Source organism: Monomorium pharaonis, chromosome 1 (assembly GCF_013373865.1).
Source record: "Monomorium pharaonis isolate MP-MQ-018 chromosome 1, ASM1337386v2, whole genome shotgun sequence".
Lineage (NCBI taxonomy): Eukaryota > Metazoa > Arthropoda > Insecta > Hymenoptera > Formicidae > Monomorium > Monomorium pharaonis.
This window is the reverse complement of record NC_050467.1, coordinates 15,961,684-15,972,289: the sequence shown is the minus strand read 5'-3', so window position 1 is coordinate 15,972,289 and position 10,606 is coordinate 15,961,684. Positions and strand designations below refer to the sequence as shown.

The 10,606-nt window shown below is 33.9% G+C and overlaps 1 protein-coding gene across 22 annotated transcripts in view; it reads left to right on the top strand.

Annotated features, from left to right (window-relative positions):
• The window catches only part of LOC105832565 (dopamine receptor 2), a 285,344-nt gene that overhangs the window by 29,356 nt on the left and 245,382 nt on the right, over nucleotides 1–10,606 (top strand). The window contains exons 3-4 of one of the 22 annotated variants that reach the window (XM_036288171.1): nucleotides 3,029–3,037; nucleotides 3,285–3,665. The exons of 20 other annotated variants lie outside the window; for them this stretch is intronic. In XM_036288171.1, coding sequence (XP_036144064.1) covers nucleotides 3,029–3,037; nucleotides 3,285–3,357 — 82 coding nt within the window. In that variant the 3' untranslated portion in view covers nucleotides 3,358–3,665. Of the gene's footprint in view, nucleotides 1–3,028; nucleotides 3,666–10,606 lie in introns of those variants that run through there. One more of the 22 variants, XM_036288177.1, reaches the window with a different exon arrangement.

The window sequence follows — 10,606 nt, the reverse complement described above, 5'->3', positions numbered from 1 at the left end:
TTATAAAACAATATTTCTGAAAGAGCTTTAAAAAGTTATATGACATCTTAACAAACAGTTTAATCAATATACTCAACTGACATTTTAAACAACTGATTTCTTAAATAATTCTTTATTGCAAAATTAGTACAACTTCATTGAATTACTTAAATATGATTTGTTTATGTACATTGTAAAGAGATATAAGGAAATAAGGCAAAATAATAATGTTTCGACATTTTTTCGACATAAATTTTATTTATATTCCTTAATACATAGTTTCTTCGTTAAAAAAGTTAGTTGGGGATAGTTTTTCGAACGCTGGAGGTGAGCACAAAAATCCTGTTGTGCATATTTTAAAAGCACATAAATGTAGAAAGATTTTGAGACAAGAATCACTTCGCTATTTTTATTTTAACTGGCACTTTACTCTTGCAAATTCACGTCGGGGGTGGATTCTCGGCCGGTGGGGATGAGCACAAAAATCCTGTTGTGCATATTTTAGGAGCATATAAATGTAAAAAGACTTTGAGACGAGAATCACTTCGCTATCTTTATTTTAACTGGCACTTTACTCTTGCAAATTTACGTCAGCGGTGGTTTCCGGGCCAGTAGGGGTAAGCACAAAAATCCTGTTGTGCCTATTTTAGAAGCACATAAATGTAGAAAAATTTTAAGACGAGAATTATTTCGCTATCTCTATTTTAACTGGCACTTTACTCTGGTATTTGTAATATATCGATCTTTTTTGTTGTATATCTTCTAAATTATTACAGATAAGCTAATTTCATTTAATGCGTTTGAAAGCACATAAAAAGCACATAATTCTACCATAGTAATTTTTTTGTCTTGCGTATAATTTCAATGAGTGGGGGTGCTAGCTTAACATAAGTTAGCGATTTTCCGCTAAACCGCTTGAGCACAAAAATCACGAATGCAGCACAGAATTAGCACATAAAGAGCACATAATTTCTGCATAATTATTTTTTCGAATTTTTGTGGTAAAGGTGCTAACTTAACAAACATTACTATGTCTATGGGCAGTCCATATATATATATATTATAGATCAAGCCTTCTGTGAGTGGAGCTGTCCGCATCTTCTAAAGGACAGAACGCTCCTATGTCTATGGAGCGCGCGCCTCTAAGTTCTCCCACCAGACTAGCTTAATGACGAAGACAGCACCTTACTCCATATCGTTCTGTCCTTCAGAAGATGTGGACAGCTCCACTCACAGAAGGCTTGGTCTATATTATATATGCTATGAGCAGTCTAGCATTCTTTTAAGAGGATGCTAAACTGCCGTCAAATTTGATTGAGGTCGATAATATGGAGTCATTCGTTTATCCTTGTTTATAAAAATATTTGCTTTAAAATACAAGTTACGTAGCTTATACGTACAAATGAATGGTGTCCCGCGGTTTGATAGGAATAAGATTATATTCGTCAAATTACGATTACAAGCCGTACAAAAAAAATATTTATGTGTTCAATTTTTATTCATCTAAGCGCTTTCACTATAGGTTTCTGAAAATTTGATCACATAAATATCTTTTTTTACGGCTTGTAATCGTAATATAATCTTATTCCTCAATTTATTCCGAACTGCGGGACACCATTTATTTGTACGTATAAGCTACATAACTTATATTTTGAAGCAAATATTGTTATGAACAGATAAACTTTAAAAACTTTTTTATATTTTTGGTCTTTATCTAGTCGTCCTCGGGTTTATTTGTGTACGTACTGTAAACGTACGTCGAAAAGGATTTTCAATTCTGTAAATTTAATTCAAAACTAAATGGTTAAACAGAATAGTCGATAAAACAAACGGCTTTAGCATCTTCTTAATAGAAGGATTATTGCTAAAATGCTCCATATTAAAAAACAGAACACTAAATTTAACCTCCAAACAAACATGGATTTATTAAATCAAACATACTTTCTCTTGATTTGTTCTCTTGAACAAATAAGCAAAGATATTTGTTTATGTTTATATATCAATTTGACTTTAGTCTTATTTGTTTAAATAATAACTCCGCAGTTACATATTTTATTTTAAATCATGGAGTTTGACTGTCTGTATGCTTATCGCTCTTAATCTTATTCCTTGACGCATCATGCTTAGTATATTTATACACATTGTGACAATATTTCTTTACATTTTTTATATTTTTTGTATATGTATATCATACATTTTTTTACCACTTCTCTTTTGGTTTGCGTTGTTTTTTACTCTTTTTGGATATAGATCTTCTATGAATCAGATGTAAGCTTTTTTAAAGTAAGTTTAAGATTTGATTCAATAGAAGTTCTCTATTAAGATCTTATATTTTAACTTAACACTTCATCCGACTATGGCATCGACGGGTTAGTAATGTGGTGATATTACTCTACCCTGAGAAAAAAATTTCTTTAAATACATTTAAGAAACTCGGTTTTCTTATTACAAAGAAATGATTTATTTCAGTTTAATAATGATACTATTGATATCATTAAATCATTACTTAGAAGAACAAAATCAAAAATGTACGAAATGATTTACTTAAAAGAATAAAATATTTATTTGCTAGCATACATTGTTTTGTTGCTGTAAAAAAATATTTGTTTGTAATAAGAAACCGAGTTTCTTAAATGTATTTAAAGAAAATTTTTTCTCAGTGTAGATTATAATGTCTAATTTTTGCTTCTCAATCGACTTTAGAAATTAGGCACTGAAGGTAGCTTATAGTATAGCCGAAACATATGTGTTGTGAAAATTTGTAATATTATAGCATTATGTGAAAATTTGTAATGTTACAGCATTAAGGTGCTCACTAATTAATTATGTGTGATTTCTTGCGCTGTAATTATCGTATTGATTCTGAATTGTCTGTTTTTACTGTTAATATTTGTTATAATACTCAGAAGTTCTAGCAATTTGTTATTTTTTATATTTATTAAATTAATAAATGGTATTACTAAAGTTATAATAATTTTTATTTACAACTCATTTCTAATAATGTAATTATTTAAAACAGTGCTCGGAAATAATTGCTCTTTTCGGACAGATTTCAGAGGCGACGCCTACCGTTCCCCCACTACCGCTTGCGACTTTGACGGCCGAGCCGCCGATCTAGAAAGCGTCTGAAGGAGAGAGTCGCAAACTGATCACGTGAACGCCCCCATCGAATCAGAAAAGACGCGGTCTCTCTGCTATTTAGTGAGCCTCTGAGAGAGAGAGAGCGATAACCTGATCATGTGACCGCGTGCTTAACGCCCTCATCGAATTAGAAGAGACGCGGTTTGCCACTCTCTCTCTCAGAGGCTCTCTACGCCGATCGCTCGCGAACGCTTCAGGCACGTTGCGATAAAGGAGTATACTGGAGGTCGTACCTAAAATTTTTTTTTTTGTTAAATAATATTTCCTTTTATTAAATAATTAAATATTAAATTTTATTATTAATATATGTCATGTATATAAAGCTATTTTGCATATATAAAATATGTTATAATAATTTACTTTTGATGAAATATAATTACAACTTTGACAATAGCTTTCCACATTACCCGTGAGGTACTATTGTTTAATATGTATTTTTTAAATAGTAATTTCACTAGTAGCCCTATTCCACTAATAATAAAATGTTATGACATAGCAAACAAGAAAACAACTTTTTTATAAAATATAAAAGTAATTTGAAAAAACTTAAGCCAATTTGTCTATCATTTAATATACATTAATTTAATATAATTTAAGTAATTTAATATTAAAAAATTTAATGTGATTTTCTAGGTCTTTTGCACGATTTTACTAAAAATAGTATATCTACAGAGATTTTAAAAAAACTAACTCGTCAGCGAAGATAATGTTTTATGGCTTAAAAGAAACGTTTTTTGTTTTCGTAAATTTTATTTTTGAAAATGAGCATTCACATAAACATACCCCTACAGCATGAAATATTGCTGCAACGTTGCAGAAATATTGCAATAGTGCATAATATAACCAATATTGCAGAAATATTGTAGCAATATTTTCTGCAATATTCCAATCTTGCAAAATAATATTTCTGCAACGTTGCAGCAATATTTCATGCTGTAGGGGTATGGACTCAACAGAGAAAATTAGAAGATCTAAATTATTTATAAGTGGATACCATAATCCAGGGATACGCAACTGGCGGATCCGGGCCGCGAGGCTTTCCAATCCGGCCCACGACGTCCAAGCTTGCCCGCAAAAAAGTAAACTAAATTATTAGCGCATAAACAGCAAATTGTTTTTTAGTTACGCGATATTGTGATCAGGATATCAAGTCTCAAGAAGTGCAAGATACGAACCGCCAGCACCACGGTGCTCTCGATAGTGGAGGCGCACACACAATCGAGAGTTGTGTTTGTGTTTCGAGCCGAGCGTATCTTGCACCACTAGTCCTGTGCTGCGATTCCGAGCCCAATCACATTCACGCACACATCGCGCTCCATCTATCTGTGGCCGTTGTGCACTCGACTGCGCTTTGGCGTGAGTTGTTGCGCGTTCAACACGCCGCGCGCCGGTCCAGCCGAATGTGGCCGAGCGCGTGACGGCTCACGCCGAGCGCACCCGAGGCGCGACGGCTCACGGATAGACGGGGTACAATGTGTGCGTGAGTATGCTCGGGCAGCTCGGGCTCGGCAGCACACACTGGTCGTGCGTATACATACAACCAAAGATCGCTTACGTTACATGTCACGTGTGCGATCGGCTTTCGGCTAGAAAAAAAGAGCAGACATATCGTGTTCTTTTTCGCCACTGAGCCTACAACCTAATGCTCTTTGCGCAACACATATACGCGATTCATGCTTATGTGCATTATCTTCTCTATTGCTAAGCCGATGAGCCGGGACTCGTTCTGATCTCCGGATTCTAATCATATTATATCACTGACTTTTATGAGTTATTTTTTATTAGAGCGTTTTTTTAAATAATAAACATTACGTTAAATAATTCTTCTCAATAAAAAGATTGATGTGTAAAAAACGGTGTTGATAGTCTTTCAGTTTTTCTTTTATCAGAAATCTTTTCGCTCCGCAGTTGATTTCGTTTTATTTTCGAATTCTATATTGCGCACTTTTTTGTTTTATCTTGCTCATGATGTCTGAACCAAAGCGTCGAAAAATTGATTTTGAAAACAGGGCATTACAAGAAAAATGGACTGAAGATTTTTTCTTTATTCTTCCATCCCATAAAAATGCGAAACCAACGTGTGTTTAATTTGCAATGAAACAGTTGCTGTGTGCAAAGTAACAAATATAAATCGTCATTATGAAACAAAGCATTTGAAAAAATATGAGAAAGATTTTCCGAAATGTTCTTCACTTAGAACTGAAAAAATTAATGCCCTTCGTACATTATTTGAGCGCTCTCAAATGATAATGAAACGCTCAATGTCTGAACAAGAAAAATGTACTGAAGCATCTTTGCGCGTTGCATGGATTTTGGCTAAACATATGGTGCCCTTTTCGCACTCTGAGATAGTCAAAGAATGTTTGATACAAGCTTCAAATGCAGTTTTCGATAATAAGAAAGAAATAGCGCAAATGTTTAGCAAAATTCCACTGTCTCGTGACTCCATGATTCGTAGAACCGAAACTTGTGCAAGATCAGTTCGTGAAAGTATATTAGCCGATCTTACTAAAACACAATTTTTTTCACTTGCAATTGATGAATCCACAGATATATCCGATGTAGCACAAATGGCTGTGTATATTCGTTTTATTCTGAATAATGATTATAAAGAAGAACTCTTGACAATGTTACCATTGCATGATCGCACAACTGGTCAAATATTGTTTGAACGCTTCCAAGAATTTATGAACAAAAATGACCTCTCATATAAAAAAATTCTTTCTGTAGTCACCGATGGTGCACCGGCAATGATTGGGAAAGCAAATGGTTTTGTAGCACTTTTAAAGAAAATGAATTCTAAAATTATTTCATTACATTGCATAATTCACCAATCAGTTCTTTGCGCAAAACTTTCGGATGATTTCAAAGATGTCATGAATACAGTTATGAAAATCATCAATTATTTGAGATCTTATTCAGCATTACAACATTGTTTACTCCGAGGTTTTCTTGAAGAATGCAATTTTGAATACACAGATCTGCTTATACATAATGACGTTCGCTGGTTGAGCAAAGGAAATGCTCTCAAAAGATTAATAATATTACTAAGTGAAATTTTGGATTTCCTCAAAAATAGAAATACAAAAACTGCTACCGAATATTTTGAGTTTCTTTACAATGCGAACAATGTTGCTAAACTATGTTTTTTGGGTGACATATTTTCACATATCAATGATCTAAATTTGGCTTTGCAAGGAAAAGGAAAACTGATTTGTGATATATGCGAAAAGACCAAAGCTTTCCAAAGAAAGTTAATATTGTTTGAGAATGATTTGAATTCTAGAGAGTTGATTCATTTTCCTCTATTAAAAGCACATTTTGAAAGCAATGTTAAAGAAATTTCACATTTTAAGGAATACGAGTGCTTTTTGAAAAATTTGCAGTTTGAATTTGCTTCCCGATTTACTGATTTTAATCAAATTGGCGACTTATTAGTAGCAATGCAAAACCCATTTGGTCTTCAGACAAATGGTAATTGGTTAATATCAGCAGTACAACTGTTTACTCTTGAAAAGGCTAAATTGCAATTGGAAATTATTGAACTCCAAGAGAGTGTTGCGACAGAAATTTGCCGAAACAGATGTTGCAAAATTTTGAACAGACATGCTCCCTGAACAAGCTTTTCCTAATCTCAAACTAATGAGTACTTTGCTATGTATAACGTTTGGATCCACATATGTTTGTGAATCAGCATTTTCTAAGATTAACATAATAAAAAATAAATTTCGAAATCGAATTACTGACGACCATTTGCACGACTGTATGCTAGTGGCTAATACCACTTACGAACCGAGTTTCAAAAAACTGGCTCAAGATGGGAAAGCACAATTTTCACATTAAAAATGTATTTGCAACAATTGAAGTAGATTAAAGTAATCACTATTGTCAGGAAGTTATCAGAATTTCGATTTCAGATATAATAATACAAATATAATATTAATAAAACGATATAATAATCAGAGATAATTATTCAGTTGTAATAATAAATATATAATAACAAAAAACATCTAAAAAATAAAAAACAACCAAAAAGACAAAAAAACAAAAAATATAAAAACCCTCAAAAAACTAAAAAAAAAGAGAATTCAACTTTGTCTCACCTCCACGTGGTGATTCCTGGGTAATGCTAAGAAGACAAAAAAAATCTAAATTTTAAATTTAGCTGCTATGGCCCGCGGTAAAATTTCAAATTTTGTATTTGGCCCACCAAAAAATCTAGTTGCGTATCCCTGCCATAATCTGTAGATATACAATGTTACGTCCGACAGACTCCACGATTTCCCTTCTTCGGAGAAACAAATAAGATTACAAAAGAAATTCTGTTTCAACGGTCTCCGATAATTTTTTATGCGTCTAGGATTAATCCGTTAGAAACGTGACGATAAACATGGATGGACGAAACGACCAACTTGATAATTTTAACTCCTTTTAAATATCGAGTCAACAAACAATAAATGTTGAAAGTAGAAATACAAAAAACAAACTCGGGATCAAAGCAAAGTTTCACGTTTCCTCACAAAAAAAGAAAGCAATAAAGTATCTAAACATTAGCAAAAAATAAATAACCGTTTCCTCCATCTGCAAACAATACCGTCACACGTCTTGCACGATAAAGAATTATTTCTCTTCTAAACTCAAAGGGAAGATAACCTACGCGATAGGTCGGATCCCTTCAATAAAATTAAAGGAATGTGGGAGGAAACAGAGAAACTTTCGACAGAGTACTCAACGTATGATTGGTCAAAAAGGAAAAACTATTTTTCCAATAAGAAAACGTAGAATTCATCCACCACACAATCCTGAAAAAGAGTCCTACCAATTAGAATATTTGAACCACCTATATCTGGATCCTCCCCTTGTAAGACTCTGTATATATAATACCAAATCTTGAAGAGAAACAGTTAGTTAACGTTAGTTTTTCACTCTAGAGAGTGAATCAGTTCAGTTTAGTTTTTCACCCCAGTTAATAATCAATAATGAGAAAAGTTAGTTAAAAAGTTAGTTAATAGTCAGCTGTTAGTCAGTATTCAGTAATCAGTAATGAGTAAAAGCAGTTTTTTACCCGAGTAGTCAGTAATTGGTAACGAGAAAAAGTAGTAAAAAAAAAAAAATAAATAATCATGTAGAATCAGTGCGCGAATAAACGTTAGTGCCGTTCCATCCGATCAAGAAATCTATTCGATTCCGACAGATTGTTCGAGAACCAGTAATGAGTAAGTCCCACAATCACAATTTCTTTCTTTTGTTTTTACGTTACACATCTATTCCCTTCTGTTTTAATTCTTTAAGGGGCTACATACACCCAGAAATTTTGAAAAAATGGATTTTTCGTTTTTTGCATATTTGTAAAGTATAAGGTCTTGAGAAATATCCCTTGCGAGTTTCAAAGTGATTCCTTGAAAATTGTCGTAGATATAGCGAGAAAGGTCCAAGCGCGTTTAACGATGCTAGGGCGCGATGAGCGCCTTCTAATCCTTTGCAGCAGATAGCTTACGCAAGAATATTACCCCGGCAAGCTAGAATCGAAGCCTTTGATGCCGCTAAATCTGGGGAGGGTTTACTGTATGGCCCTAGAGTGGATGACTCCATGTAAGTTTAAAAAAAAATTATCTACGTTTTAACCGAATGTCAAACTTAAAACGCGTTTTTCTCGAAACCATGTTTTCAAAACGCATGCCAAAAATATCTCGGAAACGGCTGGATCGATTTACTTGAAATTTGGAGGGTTTAATCTACGCAAAAAAAGGCAGCCTTTATCGTGGCGGTTTTTTTCTAGAGCTCTTACTTTTTTTTAAGTTAAAAAAACGACCGATTTTTACCCTAAAAAATTGCTTTTTTTCTTTAAACAGCCGCCATTTTGCCAAAAATCGATATTTTAAATCGGCCACGATAAAGACTAGATAATATCATTTAGTTCAAGAAAATTCTAGGCTGGTCTGTTTTAGATAAGTCCTGCACGAGCTGCAATTGGCACCGCGGAGCACCTTTTTTTAACAAGATCTTGCAACGAGAACAATATCTCCGCCATTTTTAAATATTTTTAGTTCAAATTTATTCTGAAACATGTTCTAAGTAATGTATTTTAAAGTAAAGAAAACTAGAATTAATTAGATACATTACGTTTCGAAAAAAAAATCGAGAAGAAGGCCTATTTTTTACGTCTCTATATGTAGCCCCTTAAAACAAGCTCCTATTATTTATAAATAATTTCCTCTTAGAGTTTTTCGTTCCCCTTCTTTCCCCGGTTTGCGGATTCAAGCCCTGCCGCTCGAGAGTCCAACCGGCTGTTCCGGTGCGCGGATTCCGAGGCTGCCGTTCGAGAGTCCGACCAGTCGTCCCGGTGCGCGGATTCCGAGGCTGTTGCTCGAGAGTCCGACCGGACGTTCCGGTACGCGGATTCCGCCCTTAGGGCCATTCTACAATAGTCGCAAGTCGCCAGTTGCTTCCTATGACAATCAATGACCATCGAGCTCCATACGTAAAGCTCAATGTTCATTGGCGGTCGCAAAAGGTAACTGGCGACTTGCGACTATTGTAGAATGGCCCTTAGCGTTCAAGAGTCCAAACAACAATTCAGGGTTTTAATTTTCAAGAGTCTGCACTTCCCTCACCTTCCTTCCCCGAATTACTTAAGATATAATGTCACTCACAAGCAAAGAGATTGGCCATTAGTTTTACACTTCCGCAATTTATATTAATAACCTTTGTGTATTTTTAAAATTTTATTACTAACCTTTTGTTAAACTTTAAAACTTTTGTAAACTCAACCGAAAATTTATTTTTATAACCCTTTGCGTATTTTTAAACTTTGTAAACTCTTACGAAATTTATTTAGAACCATTCTTGTAATTTAATCTTTATAAATTCATAGCCAACAAATAATGTTAAATCACGACTTCAGCGCCTATTTATATTCTTATAACACTTTGGAAAATTCCTTGGAATAAATACTGTTATTTTTTTTGTTACATAAATTTCATAATTTATTTTAATCAATAACGACCTCCCCTCATCCCAAACAAAGACTGCACCTGGTCCGATCCCGAGTTAAAGCAATTCAATTCGTTGACTCGAAATTTGGACCGACGGACGTACGACTTGAAACGGGTTATAGGGCCTATCGGCACGTTGACCTATATTTTTGAGTCATTAAAAGTGCGTTCGACCCGAGGCACCTACCCTCTTTTAATCTGTGTGCCTACGGGAATTCTACACGTTTTGTTACGTTCTTCCCTGCCTTACCTGTTCTACCTGAAATATCCTTCCTATATCAAATAAAAAAGTTAAAATCCCATAAGGCTGGACGTAACAACAATCTTTAGTAAAATCGTACAAACAACATAGAAGATTGCATTAGATTTTTATATATTAAATTAATTTATATTAAATAATAGACAAAATTGGCTTCAGTTTTTTTTTCAAATTACTATTTTCTTTTTATGAAAATGTTGCTTTCTTGTTTACTAAGTCATAATATTTTATT